The sequence below is a fragment of the Mobula birostris genome, chromosome 9, assembly GCF_030028105.1.
Source record: "Mobula birostris isolate sMobBir1 chromosome 9, sMobBir1.hap1, whole genome shotgun sequence".
Lineage (NCBI taxonomy): Eukaryota > Metazoa > Chordata > Chondrichthyes > Myliobatiformes > Myliobatidae > Mobula > Mobula birostris.
Window position 1 is genome coordinate 104,468,595 of NC_092378.1, and position 18,324 is coordinate 104,486,918.

At 44.4% G+C, this 18,324-nt stretch overlaps 1 protein-coding gene across 1 annotated transcript in view; it reads left to right on the plus strand.

Annotated features, from left to right (window-relative positions):
- baiap3 (BAI1 associated protein 3) overlaps positions 1-18,324 on the plus strand; it is an 85,549-nt gene that overhangs the window by 14,608 nt on the left and 52,617 nt on the right. The window contains exons 8-11 of the mRNA XM_072267293.1: positions 12,530-12,607; positions 15,380-15,482; positions 15,856-15,963; positions 16,652-16,744. Coding sequence (XP_072123394.1) covers positions 12,530-12,607; positions 15,380-15,482; positions 15,856-15,963; positions 16,652-16,744 — 382 coding nt within the window. The remainder of the gene's footprint in view (positions 1-12,529; positions 12,608-15,379; positions 15,483-15,855; positions 15,964-16,651; positions 16,745-18,324) is intronic.

The following is an 18,324-nucleotide window of genomic DNA, read 5'->3' on the forward strand; positions in this document are numbered from 1 at the left end:
CCTAAATCCACAGTCGCTATCTCTGTCACCCACCGACCATAAACCCACAGGATAATCCCACACTGACCCTAAATCCACAGTCGCTATCTCTGTCACCCACTGACCATAAACCCACAGGATAATCCAACACCGACCCTAAATCCACAGTCGCTATCTCTGTCACCCACCGACCATAAACCCACAGGATAATCCCACACCGACCCTAAATCCACAGTCACTATCTCTGTCACCCACCGACCATAAACCCACAGGATAATCCCACACCGACCCTAAATCCACAGTCGCTATCTCTGTCACCCACCGACCATAAACCCACAGGGTCATCCCACACCGACCCTAAATCCACAGTCGCTATCTCTGTCACCCACCGACCATAAACCCACAGGGTCATCCCACACCGACCCTAAATCCACAGTCACTATCTCTGTCACCCACCGACCATAAACCCACAGGATAATCCCACACCGACCCTAAATCCACAGTCGCTATCTCTGTCACCCACCGACCATAAACCCACAGGATAATCCCACACCGACCCTAAATCCACAGTCACTATCTCTGTCACCCACCGACCATAAACCCACAGGATAATCCCACACCGACCCTAAATCCACAGTCGCTATCTCTGTCACCCACCGACCATAAACCCACAGGGTCATCCCACACCGACCCTAAATCCACAGTCGCTATCTCTGTCACCCACCGACCATAAATCCACAGGGTCATCCCACACCGACCCTAAATCCACGGTCACTATCTCTGTCACCCACCGACCATAAACCCACAGGATAATCCCACACCGACCCTAAATCCACAGTCGCTATCTCTGTCACCCACTGACCATAAACCCACAGGATAATCCCACACCGACACTAAATCCACGGTCACTATCTCTGTCACCCACCGACCATAAACCCAAAGGATAATCCCACACTGACCCTAAATCCACAGTCGCTATCTCTGTCACCCACTGACCATAAACCCACAGGATAATCCCACACCGACACTAAATCCACAGTCGCTATCTCTGTCACCCACCGACCATAAACCCACAGGGTCATCCCACACCGACCCTAAATCCACAGTCGCTATCTCTGTCACCCACCGACCATAAACCCCCAGGATAATCCCACACCGACCCTAAATCCACAGTCGCTATCTCTGTCACCCACCGACCATAAACCCACAGGATAATCCCACACCGACCCTAAATCCACAGTCGCTATCTCTGTCACCCACCGACCATAAACCCACAGGGTCACCCCACACCGACCCTAAATCCACAGTCGCTATCTCTGTCTGTCACCCACCGACCAGAAACCCACAGGGTCACCCCACACCGACCCTAAATCCACAGTCACTATCTCTGTCACCCACCGACCATAAACCCACAGGGTCACCCCACACCGACCCTAAATCCACAGTCACTATCTCTGTCACCCACCGACCATAAACCCACAGGGTCACCCCACACCGACCCTAAATCCACAGTCACTATCTCTGTCACCCACCGACCATAAACCCACAGGATAATCCCACACCGACCCTAAATCCACAGTCGCTATCTCTGTCTGTCACCCACCGACCAGAAACCCACAGGGTCACCCCACACCGACCCTAAATCCACAGTCACTATCTCTGTCACCCACCGACCATAAACCCACAGGATAATCCCACACCGACCCTAAATCCACAGTCGCTATCTCTGTCTGTCACCCACCGACCATAAACCCACAGGATAATCCCACACCGACCCTAAATCCACAGTCGCTATCTCTGTCACCTACCGACCATAAACCCACAGGGTCATCCCACACCGACCCTAAATCCACAGTCGCTATCTCTGTCACCCACCGACCATAAATCCACAGGGTCACCCCACACCGACCCTAAATCCACAGTCACTATCTCTGTCACCCACCGACCATAAACCCACAGGATCATCCCAGACTGACCCTAAATCCACAGTTACTATCTCTGTCACCCACCGACCATAAACCCACAGGGTCATCCCACACTGACCCTAAATCCACAGTCACTATCTCTGTCACCCACCGACCATAAACCCACAGGATAATCCCACACTGACCCTAAATCCACGGTCACTATCTCTGTCACCCACCGACCATAAACCCACAGGATAATCCCACACCGACCCTAAATCCACGGTCACTATCTCTGTCTGTCACCCACCGACCATAAACCCACAGGATCATCCCAAACTGACCCTAAATCCACAGTCACTATCTCTGTCACCCACTGACCATAAACCCACAGGATAATCCCACACTGACCCTAAATCCACAGTCGCTATCTCTGTCACCCACCGACCATAAATCCACAGGGTCATCCCACACCGACCCTAAATCCACAGTCGCTATTTCTGTCACCCACTGACCATAAACCCACAAGATAATCCCACACTGACCCTAAACACAAGTGGCCTTCAAGCACGATCTGTTACCTAACCTCCCCTACCACTAAAAACTAATTTGGTTTCTCGCTTCCCTCTCCTTGGGCAATTTCTCAGACCTGAAACGTCAACTGCATCTCTTCCCACAGATGCGTCTGATTGGCCAGCATTTTCTTTTTATATTTCACACACCCACCAGCCGACTCCCAATATAGTTACTATGTTCTGACCTCTGTTTTAGCTACAAGCTTGCCCAGTGGTCAGTGGAAATTAATCAAGGATGTCTTCCTTGGAAGGTGTAAAATCTACCCTGACTTGTGAGAACCCCTGCCTCACAAAGAGAAGAAGCTATACTGCGAAATGTATTGGGAACTCAGAAGCCGAATGTAAATGGCACCATCTCACAAACTTGCCGCCATCCTCCCCCACATGATGCAGCCATTGTGAGTCTCTCGCTAGGTGCATTGGCCCCTCAGAGCTTGCAGGCTTGGAGTGGAAGCAGGTCACCCTCAACCCCAAGGATCTGCCTAAACTGAGGAAGAGATTTATAAACTGACATCACTTCCTGACAACCACTTGGGCTAACGGTCCATAATTCTTCATTTTTGCTCTCCCCCCATTTTCCGACAGCAGGCTGACATACATAGTTATCTAATCTAAATGATTACTCTTCAAATGAGAGAATTTTGGATGATTATGCTTTAATAATCTGAAATTTCCCTGAGATTATTACTACCTGCTCCTGGGAATTTGTCATTCCTTATTGATGAAATGGTAGAGCAGACTCGATGGGCCAAAGGGCCTGATTCCACTCCTATACATAGAAACATAGAAAATTGGTGCAGGAGTAGGCCATTCGGCCCTTCGAGCCTGCACCACCATTATGATCATGGCTGATCATCCAACTCAGAACCCTGTACCAGCCTTCCCTCCATACCCCCTGATCCCTTTAGCCACAAGGGCCATATCTAATTCCCTCTTAAATATAGCCAATGAACTGGCCTCAACTGTTTCCTGTGGCAGAGAATTCCACAGATTCACCACTCTCTGTGTGAAGAAGTTTTCCCTAATCTCGGTCCTAAAAGGCTTCCCCTTTATCCTCAAGCTGTGACTCCTCGTTCTGGACTTCCCCAACATCGGGAACAATCTTCCTGCATCTAGCCTGTCCAATCCCTTTAGGATTTTATACGTTTCAATCAGATCCCCCCTCAATCTTCTAAATTCCAACGAGTATAAGCCTAGTTCATCCAGTCTTTCATCATATGAAAGTCCTGCCATCCCAGGAATCAATTTGGTGAACCTTCTTTGTACTCCCTCTATGGCAAGGATGTCTTTCCTCAGATTAGGGGACCAAAACTGCACACATACTCCAGGTGTGGTCTCACCAAGGCCTTGTACAACTGCAGTAGTACCTCCCTGCTCCTGTACTCGAATCCTCTTGCTATAAATGCCAGCATACCATTCGCCTTTTTCACCGCCTGCTGTACCTGCATGCCCACTTTCAATGACTGGTGTATAGTGACACCCAGGTCTCGTTGCACCTCCCCTTTTCCTAATCGGCCACCATTCAGATAATAATCTGTTTTCCTGTTTTTGCCACCAAAGTGGATAACTTAACATTTATCCACATTAAATTGCATCTGCCATGAATTTGCCCACTCACCTAACCTATCCAAGTCACCCTGCATCCTCTTAGCATCCTCCTCACAGCTAACACTGCTGCCCAGCTTCGTGTCATCCACAAACTTGGAGATGCTGCATTTAATTCCCTCATCCAAGTCATTAATATATATTGTAAACAACTGGGGTCCCAGCACTGAGCCTTGCGGTACCCCACTAGTCACTGCCTGCCATTCTGAAAAGGTCCCGTTTATTCCCACTCTTTGCTTCCTGTCTGCTAAACAATTCTCTATCCACATCAATACCTTACCCCCAATACCGCGTGCTTTAAGTTTGCACACTAATCTCCTGTGTGGGACCTTGTCAAAAGCCTTTTGAAAATCCAAATATACCACATCCACTGGTTCTCCCCTATCCACTCTACTAGTTACATCCTCAAAAAATTCTATGAGATTCGTCAGACATGATTTTCCTTTCACAAATCCATGCTGACTTTGTCCGATGATTTCACCGCTTTCCAAATGTGCTGTTATCACATCTTTGATAACTGACTCTAGCAGTTTCCCCAGCACCGATGTTAGGCTAACCGGTCTATAATTCCCTGGTTTCTCTCTCCCTCCTTTTTTAAAAAGTGGGGTTACATTAGCCACCCTCCAATCCTCAGGAACCAGTCCAGAATCTAAAGAGTTTTGAAAAATTATCACTAATGCATCCACTATTTCTTGGGCTACTTCCTAAAGCATTCTGGGATGCAGACCATCTGGCCCTGGGGATTTATCTGCCTTTAATCCTTTCAATTTACCTAACACCACTTCCCTACTAACATGTATTTCCCTCAGTTCCTCCATCTCACTGGACCCTCTGTCCCCTACTATTTCCAGAAGATTATTTATGTCCTCCTTAGTGAAGCCAGAACCAAAGTAATTATTCAATTGGTCTGCCATGTCCTTGCTCCCCATAATCAATTCACCTGTTTCTGTCTGTAGGGGACCTACATTTGTCTTAACCAATCTTCTTCTTTTCACATATCTATAAAAGCTTTTACAGTCAGTTTTTATGTTCCCTGCCAGTTTTCTCTCATAATCTTTTTTCCCCTTCCTAATTAAGCCCTTTGTCCTCCTCTGCTGAACTCTGAATTTCTCCCAGTCCTCAGGTGAGACATTTTTTCTGGCTAATTTGTGTGCTCCTTCTTTGGAATTGATATTATCCCTAATTTCCCTTGTCAGCCACAGGTTTACTACCTTCCCTGATTTATTCTTTTGTCAAACTGGGATGAACAATTGTTGTAGTTCATCCATGCAACCTTTAAATGCTTGCCATTGCATATCCACCGTCAACCCTTTAAGTGTCATTTGCCAGTCTATCTTATCTAATTCACGTCTCATACCTTCAAAGTTACCCTTCTTTAAGTTCAGAACCTTTGTTTCTGAATTAACTATGTCACTCTCCATCTTAATGAAGAATTCCACCATATTATGGTCACTCTTACCCAAGGGGCCTCTCACGACAAGATTGCTAATTAACCCTTCCTCATTGCTCAATACCCAGTCTAGAATAGCCTGCTCTCTAGTTGGTTCCTCGACATGTTGGTTCAAAAAACCATCCCGCATACATTCCAAGAAATCCTTTTCCTCAGCACCCTTACCAATTTGGTTCACCCAATCTACATATAGATTGAAGTCACCCATTATAACTGCTGTTCCTTTATTGAACACATTTCTAATTTCCTGTTTAATACCATCCCCAACCTCACTACTACTGTTAGGTGGCCTGTACACAACTCTCACCAGCGTTTTCTGCCCCTTAGTGTTACGCAGCTCTACCCATATCGATTCCACATCCTCCCGGTTTATGTCTTTCCTTTCTATTGCGTTAATCTCCTTTCTAACCAGCAACGCCACCCCACCTCCTTTTTTTTCATGTCTATCCCTCCTGAATATTGAATATTCCTGAATGTTGAGCTCCCATCCTTGGTCACCCTGGAGCCATGTCTCTGTGATCCCAACTATATCATATCTTATGGTCTTATTGTAATTATTTATTTTATTTAGCAAGATAGGGCAAGGTAGACTTTTCTGGCCCTTTGAGCTACACTGCCCCAGCAACCCCCAACAAACCCGATTAACCCTAACCTAATCACAGGACCAATTCGCCTAACCAGTATGTCTTTGGACTGTGGGGGAAAACCAAGAGGACCTGGAGGAAATCTACACACTCGATGGGGAGGACGTACAGAGACTCCTTACAGAACAGCTCCAGAATTGAACTTCGAACTCCGGAACGCCCTGATCTACAATAGCGTCGCACTAACCACTATGTGACAGTGGTGCCCCAGTTCTTTCCTTCAACCCCTCCAACTTTGCTTATGGTCACTTTGGGGAGTTCCGACTCTGACTGACTGTTAGTTTCCTTTGATAACTGAGGGTTGCTGTCTTCTCCTGCTACAAATACTGAAAGAAAATCTACCACTTCCTTATTTAACTTGCTGTATGAGTTATCTGTTGTTAATGAGCCCACGTTGATGTTGGCTACTCCCATCTTCCTGACATAAGAATAGAAATTTTTGTTTGATTTTGATGTTCTTTTCACATGCCCTGTTGTTGCTCTTTCTGTTCTTTGTACCCTTCCCAGTTTCTCGGATCGACACCAGTTTTTAACACTTTGCATGCATTTTTTTTTAACTTTATGCTGACCACCTACATTCCCCAAGGGTTTGGCTTCGCACCCAGGGCTCTTGTGCGTTGATTGGTATAAAATTATTCTGTATACAGCATGGAACATAGAACGGTACAGAACAGGAACAAGCACTTTGGCCCATTATGTTGTACTGAACTAATTAAATAAGGCCATAAGATATAGGAGCATAATTAGGCCATTCAGTCCATCGAGTCTATTCTGGCATTCAATGATGGCTAATACTTTCCTCTCTCAAACCCATTCTCCTGCTACTCCCTGTAATCTTTGATACCCTTACTAATCAAAAACCTATCAAACTCAGTTTTAAATGCACCCAATGACTTTGCCTCCACAGCCATATGTGGCAATGAATTCCACAGATTCACCACCCTCTGGCTAAAGAAGTTCCTTCTCATCTCCGTTCTAAAGGGACGTTCTTCTATTCCGAGGCTGTGCTCTCTGGTCCTAGACTCCTCCACTATACGAAATACCCTGTCCATTTCCAGTTTATCCAGGCCTTTTGATATTTGGTAGGTTTCAATGAGACCCCCATTCATTATTCTAAACTAGAGCCATCAAACACTCCTTATATGTTAACCCTTTCTTTCCTGGGATCATTTTTGTAAATCTCCCCTGGACCCTCTCTAAGGGCAGCAGACCCTTCCTTAGATAAGAGGCCCAAAACAGTTCACAATTCTCCAAATGTGGTCTGACCAATGCCTCTTGTAGCCTCAGTATTACATCATTGCTTTTATATTCTAGTCCTCTCAAAATGAATGCTAACATTCTATTTGTCTTCCTTACTACAAACGTACCAATTCAACCTATAAGTTAGCTTTAGGGAATCCTGTACTAGGATCCCAAGTCCCTTTCTACCTCTGATTCCTGAATTTGCTCCTTGCTTAGTGAATAGTCTGTACACTTACTCCTCCTACCAAAGTGCATAACCATACACATCCCTACACTATTTCCATCTCCCACTCTATTGCCCATTCTCGTAATCAGTTCAAGTCCTTCAGCAGGATTCCTGCTTCTTCAACACTAACAGGAGAAAATCTGCAGATGCTGGATCCAAGCAACACACACAAAATGCCAGGCAGCATCTATGGAAAAGAGTAAACAGTTGACATTTCGGGCCGAGACGTTGGAAAGAAAGATGAGAGGTGAGAGTAAGTAGGTGGGGGTGAGTAGGAAAAAATACAAGGCAGTAGGTGATAGATGAAACCAGGAGCGGTGGGGGGGGGGGTGAGGTAGAGAGCTGGGAAGTCAATTGGTGAAAGAGATAAAAGGCTGGAGAAGGGGGAATCTAATAGGAGTGGACAGAACACCATGGAGGAAAGAGAAGGGGGAGGAGCACCAGAGGGAGGGGATGAGCAGGTAAGGTGAGAGAGGGAAATGGGAATGGGGGATGGTGAATGAGAGGGTGGGGGTAGCAACTACCAGAAGTTCAAGAAAGCAATGTTCATGCCATCAGGTTCGAGGCTACCCAGACAGAATATAAAGTGTTGCTGCCCCAACCTGAGTGTGGCCTCATCGCAGCAGTAGAGCAGGCCATGGACTGACATGTTGGAATGGGAATGGGAAGTGGAATTAAATGGGTGACCACCGGGAGATCCCTCTTTTCCTGGCGGACGGAATGGAGGTAATCGGCAAAGCAGTCTCCCAATCTACACTGGGTCTCACAGATATACAGGAGGCCACACTTCAACACTTCCTCAACACTACCTGCCCCTCCTCTTATCTTTGAATTATCCTCAACCTTAGACACAAAGCCATCAATTCCATCATCTAGGTCATTAACATTTAATGTGAAAAGTAGTGGAGCCAATGCCAATCCCTGCAGAACACCACTGAAGGCACACTTTATTTCCACTCTTTACTTTCTGCCAGTCAGCTAATCTTTCATTCGTGCTAGTGTATATCCTGTAGAATGGGTTCCTGTTTTATTTAGCAGCCTCATGTGTGGCATCTTGCCAAAGGCCTTCTGAAAATCTAAGTGAGCAACATCCACTGACTCTCCTTTGTCTATCCTGTCTAATATTTCCTCGAAGAATTCTAATAGATTTGTCAGGGAAGAGTTTCCTTTAAGAAAACCATGCTGACTTCAACCTAGTTTACCATGTGCCTCCAAGTACCCCAAAACCACTTCCTTAACAATGGACTCTAACATCTTGCCAGCCACTGAAGTTGGGCTAGGTAGTTGTAATACCCTGTCTTTTGTCTCTCTGCCTTCTTAAAAGTGGAGTAATATTTGCAATTATCCAGTCCTCCAGAACCATTCCGGCATCTAGTGATTCTTGAAAGATCAACCTTAATGCCTTCACAAATTCTTCAGCTACCTCTTTCAGAACCCTGGGTTGTATTCCGTGTAGTTCAGGTGAGTTATCTATCTTCATACCTTTCAGCTTCCCAAGCACCTTCTCACTAGTAATAGCAACTACATTCATTTCTGCTCCCTAACTTGCTCAAATTTCTGGGATGTTGCTGGTGTCTTCCACAGTGAAAATTGTTGCAAAATACTTACTCAGTTCATCTTTGTTCCCATTACTACCTCTCCAATGTCATTTTCCAGTGGATCAATGTCCATTCTTGTCTCTCTTTTACTCTTTATCTATCTGAAAAATAAACTTCTGATATCCTCTTTTATTCATATTTTTTTTTCCTCCCTATAGCTTGCTTAGTTGCTTTCTGCTGGTTTTGAAAAGCTTCCCAATCCTCTAGCTTCCCATAAATTTTTGTTAGATTGTGTGCCTTTTCTTTTGCTTTCATGATGTCTTTGACTTTCCTTGTCAGCCACATTTGCCATATCCTACCTTTTGGAATGTTTCTTCTTTAGGATGAACTGATTCAGTGTCTTCTGAATTACACTCAGGAACCACAGCCATTGCAGCCATCATCCCTGCTAGTGTACCTTCCAATCAGGCCAGATCCTCTCTCATGGCTCTGTAGTTACCTTTGCTCAATTGTGATACCAACACATCCAATTTTAGCTTTTGCTTCTCAAACTTCAAGGTGAATTCTATCATACTTTGATCACCGTCTCCTAAGGGTGCCTTTACCTTAAGCTCCCTAATCAAATCTGGTTCATTGTACAACACCAAATCGAGAATTTGCTTTTCTCTAGTGAGTTTGACCATAAGCTGCTCTAAAAATCCGTTTCTTGGGCACTCCATATATTTTTTCTCTTGGGATCCAGTATCTGCCTGATTTTTCCAAATATCTAACTGATCTAATCCATTCTGCCTACACTATGTCCATAACCCTGCATTCCCTGTACATTCATGTACCTATCTAACAACCTCCTTTAATGACTCTGTTGTATTTCCCTCCACCACCTTCCCAGGCATTGCATTGTAGGCATCAGCCACAATCTGTGTAAAACAATTGCCCTACTCTGCACATCTCGTTTCAACTTACTCCCTCTTATCTTCGAAATCTTAGCCCTGGGACAAAGATACCAGCTGTCTACTCTGCCTATGCCGGGAAATGAAGAGGAAGCTTGACCTAAATTCAGAGAAGCAGTGATGAATTAGCAGTGATCAATAACTTTAATAATGTAGTCTGAAAAGTAACAAGCCACAAGGGGCCACAAAACGTGAGAGAACGGATACTAAACACACAGGCTACAAAGAAGCTGAAAGCTGGAAGTAATTGAATGAGTCCAGCCAGTTTAATGAGTGAACAAGGACCATGGATGAGAGCTGGGCTTAAATAGGCTGCAGGTGATGTGTTAGAAAAGAGTGTCAAGGGACTCCTGTTAGCTGGCTGGATACTGGGAGGTGCCTGCAGGCAAAACAATCTGTGCTTTTCATAATCTTATAACCTTCTATCAGCTTTGACCCCAACCTCCAACACTCCAGAGGAAAAACCCATGTTTGTCCAACCTCTCCTAATTCATGCTCTTTAATCCAGGCAACATCCTGGTGAACCTCTTCTGCACTCTCTCCAAAGACTCCACTTCCTTCCCATAATATGGCAACCAGAACTAAATGTTATAAATTTATAAAGCTGAAATGCAACTTACCGACTATTGAACTTGGTGCCTTGACTAATAAAGGCAAGAATGCCAAATGCTTTCTTTACCACCCTACCAACCTGTGCAGCCACTTTCAGGGATCTTCGATATCTGCGGACTGTCCCCAGCACACCCCTGGCTATGTTGCAAGTGACATATTTCACTGTATGTTCCAAAGTACACCCGATAAATCAACTTGAAGCTTGAATGTTGGAGGTATGGACTTGGACCCCAAGATCCCTCTATATCCTCAGCATACCACTGTTAACTCGTCTCATGCACCTCCCACTGGCTTCACGTACTAGCAGATTTGTCCAATTCATCATGAGTACCCTCTGCCTCAGCACACGGAAATTAGTCCTAATGTAATCAAGAATTTTAATAGCTGTTTCATGTCATTAGACTAACTCGTACTATAATTACAATGATTAAATACTAAAATATTCGCAGATATTGAGACTTTTACTCATTACTAAGTGCTGTGTGACCTGATCTTTTTCTTTGGGGGAATATGCTGTTGCAGAAGAGTATGCTGTATGCTACGCACTTACTCTACAGACAAGAGTTAATTTACTTATCCCAATCTACAGGAAAGTTAAGCTAAACTATTAATAACACACTTTTTATGCCTTCTGATTTTACTACTACAAATGAATATTAAATATTTTTCAAATTCTTAATTCTTTCTTTTCTTGCTTGAATGTCTTTATTTCTTCCCCCAACAATGGTAAGGTTACAACATTAGTCATCAAGTCTGTTCGCTCTTCTCTGCCTTTTTATTCTATTGTTCATCTGAGCCACTGAGCACATCTATAATGAAACGTCTACATGTAGAAAAGCAGCACCCATTATCAGAGATCCCACCACCCAGGTCATGCTCTCTTCTCGCTGAAGGTACAGGAGCCTCAGGACTCATACCACCAGGTTCAAAAACAGTTACTACCCCTCAACCATCAGGCTCCAGGATAAAAGGGGATAACTTCACTCAACTTCACTTGCCCCATCATTGAAATGTTCCCACTACCACTGATCTCACTTTCAAGGGCTCTCTATCTCATTACCCTCGTGTTCTCATTATTTATTGCTATGTGCTTATATTTGCATTTCCACTGTTTCTGTTCTCTGCACTCTAGTTGATCTTTCACTGATTCTGCTATGGTTGTTATTCTATAGATTTGCAGAGTATGCCCACAAGAAAATGAATCTCAGTGTGACATATATCTACTTTGATAATAAATTTACTTACTTTGAACTCTTTCAACTTCTGAACTTTGAATGTTATAACCTGATATATTTATATCAGTCTTGAATATCTGAAGCGCTCAGTTTCAGCTGCTATATCATTCACTTGTGCAAGTGAATCGCTCAATATTTATACACGTGCATTCTCAGAGAGCAAAATTATTTGCATCACTCACACTTCTAAATCATTTATTTACTCACATATTTCTTATTTCTCTCTCCTAGATTAAAACCTACATTCTTTAATTTCCCTTTGATATATTTTTTCCTGATGATAGGCATCCTTTTGTCCCATCAGTTTGCTTCAGATCTACAAATTATATTAGTTCCTTTCCCTGAGCATCACCGCATTCCTGGCAAATGGATTCTGGCCCCAGCCTAATTTGGTATGATGGTCCAGTTCCTTCCTGCCTCAGTATTTGTGCCAGAGTTGCATGACGTGAAACGACTTGTGAACTTGCTCAGAGCCGTACACGATGGGCACACACACGTATATACACTGCAATGAGCAAGGAGCCTTAAAGCATGAAATGAATAACAATGCATTGTTGTTCTCTCTCTAGGGACCATGATGACGATGTTTCAGTTGCTGAGGCATGTAAAAATCTCAATCAGATCAGTGGTTTGAAAGGAATGGGCAGGTAAGTTAAATTGGCCCATTCATTATCCAATCAAATAAATGTCACAAGCTTAGAAGTTTGGAGACCTGTACAGAACGATCACTTTAATTATATCCCTTGACTCAGTTGCCCAATTAAAGGAGCCTGTCACCTAACTAAATGTTTATCATTGTCAATCATACATTTGTTACCCTTTTCAGGAACATTTTGTACAACTCTGCAAGACAAAACCCACTAGACAAGTAATCCCAGTGGCTCCTTTATCTAGCTTTATTAATCTACTATGCCCATATATAGATTTGTTTTTCTGAACTGTAGCCTTGTGAAAGGACTTTGCATAGCTGATATTGTCTATTGTCTATTGTTCCATGTTGTAAACAGACAAACTGCAGAATGCAGTACCTCATCTGGACAAGCTAGAATTAGTTACATTTTCTCCTCAGTCTGAAAGGAAGTTCCCCACGTAGCATCAAACTAACCCCGATATTTCTGCTATTTGCCCATTTCTATAATTTCTTTATTAAAAACTGTAAATAACTCATACAAAGAAAATTACAGTGTTTCATTGTAACGTTAAAGAGCTTCTTTACTGTTCCTTTGCAAGCATACAACCACACAGAAAATCATTGTAAACCATCATCTTCCCTTCATTTCCAACAGTCTCAGGGCCGTGTCAAAAATACCCATGTGGTTTAACTCTGTCTTGTTGGTCTCACAGTCTCTTTCTCTGTCTACAGGTATTATAGACAGCTATAGCTTGATGACGTAGATTTTTTTTGCTCTGGGGCACATTAACAAGCCTGCATTTCTGCATTCTTCTATTCTCACTCAGAACAGCGCACTCACATTTGCATCTCTTTGTCATGCCACATGCCATTTGATCTTTTCTCTCTGTGCCTCAGATAATGACCGGGTTCACTCAGCTGCTTCACCCAGAAAGTCCATTATCAAGGAGACAAGAGAACGTTTCTACCCAACCACAGCTTGAAAGTCTTTACAGTGAACATCTTTCAGGATCAGGGTCCCAACACCACTGAGCACTCCAATTTCAATTGCTCTTCTCATCAATTTTACACACTCCTAAAATTGCAATTAAATCCCATTCATACAAACTGCAGGAATTTTGTCATTCTATACACTGTTAAAGACAGAAATAGGGATTAAATATTCTGATTTGTTCCAGGTTATTAACAATTCTTTTTTATCATAAAGAAACATAGAAAACATAGAAAATCTACAGCAAATTACAGGCCCTTCGGCCCACAACCTACTCTAGAAGCTGCCTAGAATTTCTTTACTGCATAGCCCTCTATTTTCCTAAGCTCCTAAAAAAGCACTTTAGACATGTGTCGTGCTGAGATGGCAGATTACACTATTAAAAAATGAATTCTAATTACAAGCAAGCACAGTAACGTAGTGGCCAGCACAACGCTTTACAGTACCAGCGACCCAGGTTCAGCTCCCACCGCTGCCTGTACGTTCTCCCCGTGACCACGTAGGTTTCCTCCAGGTGCTCCCGTTTCTTCCCACATTCTAAAGACGTACCAGTTGGTAGATTAACTGGTCATTGTAAATTGTCTCATGATTAGACTAGGGTTAAATCAGGCATGGCTCGAAGGGCTGGAAGGGTCTATTTTGCACTGTATGTCAATAAAAATAAAATTAAAATTAAAAATAAAAATAAAGAGACTCAGATGGGCAGTTTATCAAGCTCAACTTTTATTTTCCTTATTAAAACTCAGTTCTGGGTTCATGACAGAATCAACGTTTGCCAATCATCTCCGTTCCTTGTCTCCTGGTTCCTAATCTTCGTCTCAATGGGAATTTTCTTCATATCCACTCATATTCGTATTTCCTTCACCTCAGTGTGGAGAGTCCATACCACTCCCACAGCACTATCCTCAATCCTATTTCCCCACTCACCCTCTAACCTCTGATTTTCCCACCAGCAACTGGGGTAATTTACATTAATTAATCAACCTTCGGCATGTGAGAGGAAACCAGAGGACCTGAAGCCCTTATGGTCATAGCGAGGATATCCACTTTATCTACATTCCGGATCACAGCAAGCATAGCTAATGTTGTCTGCAATCAATGCTTCTACAAGTAATCAAGTTGCAAGATTCAGAATATAGCATTTTAAGTGGCACAATCAATTAATACAAAGTATGGAATTTTGTAAAAATAGCCTCAGTTATTTCTCATTCTATTCCACCTGCCATGGGAGGGTATAGATGGAACTTGTCTAAACAAGAGTAACACACACAAAATGCTGACAGAACTCAGCAAGTCAGGCAGTATCTGCAAAGAGGAATAAACAGCCGATGGGACCCACCATCAGGATTTCCAGCATCTACAGAATCTCTTGTATTCCAAACAAGAATGTTTTTATGACCCTTTTTACTGGGTTAATCTAACAGCATTTTAAATTATTTAAATATTACCAGGAATTAATCAGACATCGAGAAGCTGGAGGAACTGCGGGTCAGGCGGCATCTATGGAGGGAAATGGACGGTCAGCGTCCAAGGTTGTGCACTCAGTCAGACGTTGTTTTAACTCATTGTGAAAGCACCATGAGGTTGTTTGGGAACATTCTTCTATGCAGCAGTGTAGGAGTGAAGGTCCAGTTCACCCTGTATAAAGGGGATCTTTATCATCTATTTTCCTTTTACTGAGTGGTTGTGGTGGATGCTCACATCCAGGCCATGTCACTCAGTGCTGGTGTGCCTGGTCAAGCTTCATCCCCCAGTTCAAGGTGTCACAATTTACTGACTGTCATTTTATTTACATAGGTACTTCAAACAGATCATGAAGTCAGCTCGAGCTAACGGGTCCTCGGGTTCACAGGAAGAAAACATTGATGATTTCCTTGGCTGCCTCGATATTCCTATCAGCGTAAGTGTGGCATAGGGAGCAGTTTATTGCTGAAGGAACACCCACAAAATGCTAGAAGAACTCAGCAGGTCAGGCAGTATCTATGGAGGGAAGTGAATGGTTGCCATTTTGGACTGAGATCCTTCATCAGAAGACCTGACAAAGGGCTTTCGGCCCAAAACGTTGACCGTTAATTTCCCTCTATAGATGCTGCCTGTCCTGCTGAGTTCCTCCAGCATTTGGTGGGTGTTGCTCAAGATTTCTAGCACCTGCAGCATCTCTTGTGTCTGCATGCTCCTCCTGCAGGTTCCTTGTGCTCCAGATTCCACCCTCTGCAGTCTCTTGTCTCCACTGGTTCATTCCAAAATCTGAATCTCTTCTGTTCCTTTATCAGGAAATTCCTGTTGAAGGGATTGACAGATGGTATAAATTGGAGCCTCGATCAAGCTCTTCTCGGGTTGAAGGAGACTGCCACCTCATTCTTTCCCTGACCATGATGCAGGTATGGGAAGTGATAGTCAGGATAAGAGACTCTGGTGTGGCTCTGTGATATGTCAATATTCCGTAATGAGATCTTTACTGTGGGACTATGCGTCTATTAGTGGGAACTGAGGACCCTGCTCTATTCTGAGCACCAAAGCCTATAGGGGTAAACAGCTTAGACATTTGATGAGGCTGCAAGCACTGAGCAGAGATATTAGACAGTCAGATGAGAGGAAGAGAAAGGCTCTTCAGGATTCTATGTTCTATAGGCCGGGTTTGAGGGTCAGCACAATATTGTGGGCTGAAGGGCCTGTACTGTGCTGTGCTGTTCTATGTTCCATAGTCAGGGTTTGAGGGTCGGCACAGCATTGTGGGCTGAAGGGCCTGTACTGTGCTGTACTGTTCTATGTTCTATGACACCGGAGTTCAGAATCAGTGGCTTCAGAAGAGGAGTGGACCCAAACCCCAGTCAGAGCCAGTGCCTTCAGGACGAAACAGGATCTGTCCCCCAGTGAGAATCACTGGCTTCAGAAGAGAAGGGACCCTTACCCCAGTTAGAGTCGGCACCTTCAGGAGCAGGACATTCTCTACTACAGTCAAGAGGGAGATGCGTACCCGCAGGCAGTCAGTTTCTTCAGCCGTGATAGAGCAGCAGTGGGCTTGGTGTCTGTGGCCCGATTGGTGGCAGCTGTTCCCTCTTCTTGCAGAGAGATACGGAGTTGTCCAGCACGATGGGACCCATGATGATCCATGAGCTGCTGCTGAGGCAGCTGCTAACAGCCGAGCTTCCCAAACTGCAGGTAAATGCATTTGTCACGAGTAGGTGTGGTCAGGCTGGTACATAAGTGATATGAGCGGATATTAAATTCCTCATGCATGCTGAAACTCTGGCATACATTCATTTGAATTGTTGTGTCACCAAAACCATTTGCAGTAAAGGTACTTGTAATTATTTGCAATTTAAATTGCAATAATTGGGCAGATAATGGCACACATCAAACACTCCATTCTTGCCGCAGTGCACACTTACCGAAAGAACCACTATAGCACCTGGCCCTGACACACCTAGAAAACATGGACACTTATGTCAGAATGCTGTTTCTGGGTTTCAGTTCGGCATTTGACACTATTGTTCCGCAGACCTTGGTGAACAAACTCCTACTCCTCGGTCTAAATGCACCACTGAGTGTTGGACCTCAGATAGTCAAGATGCTCCCTCCTCATCATCCTCAACGTGGGTGCCTCAAAGGGCTGTGTGCTGAGCCCACTGCTGTACACTCTGATCACACGCGACTGCGCAGCCAAACACCCGAGTGATCACTTCGTCAATTTCACCAATGACACAGCAGTGGTGGGGCTCATCACCAACAACAATCAGACAGCCTAAAGAGAGGAGGTGGAAGAGCCCAAGGCCTAGTGCCAGGCAAATAACCTCTTCCTCAATGTTAATGAAATGCCCTGGTTTCCTTGATTCTGCTTGGTAGCCAAGACCTCAGCTAATTCATAAGCCTTTTTCAGCTCCCCTCTCATATCAGATGCATACATCAGATAAGTCTTCTGTGGTAGATTTTCCTCGCCAGTCCCAAAGCAGAGGTCAATGGGCAACCTCGCCTTAATTCAACCCTCCTAATTGGATGGCACACATTTCTCCTCATCCTTTATCTTCAACAATAACCCAAACAAGCTGAAAACAGAACAGACTGTTTTTACAGAACTGCTAAATGAAATACCTACAGCATAACAGTAAAAATATGAACCAGGACATTGCATAAACAAGACAAAGGAGATGGTTATCAACTCCAGGAAAACTCGCACCACTCACACCTCTTTATATGACAGCGCCACGGCAGAGGAAACTGCAAGCAGTTTCACGTTCCTGGGAGTGCGCATCTCACACCTTCCATGATCCCAGAACACACCCTACATAGTCAGGAAAGCTCGCCAACACCTCTATTTTCCCCAAAGGCCGAAGGGAGCTGGATTGCACACATCCATACTCACGGCATTCTACAGGTGCACAGTAGAGAGCATCCCGACAAACTGCATCACTGCTTGGTACGGAGACTACACTGCGGCGGACAGCAAGGCTCCACAACGGGCAGTCAGAACTGTCCAACCCATCACCAGCACCAGCCTGCCTACCACCGAGGACACATCCACAGGAAGGTGCCGGAAATCAGCACCAGCCTGTCTACCACCGAGGACACATCCACAGGAAGGTGCCGGAGAAGGGCCAGTGACATCATGAAGGGCCCCACCCACCCTGATCATGGTCTGTTTCTCCCACTACCATCAGGAAGGACGTTACTTAGCATCCATGGCACTACCAGCAGACTCAAAAACAGTGACTTCCCCCGAGCAGTAAAGCTGATCAGCACCT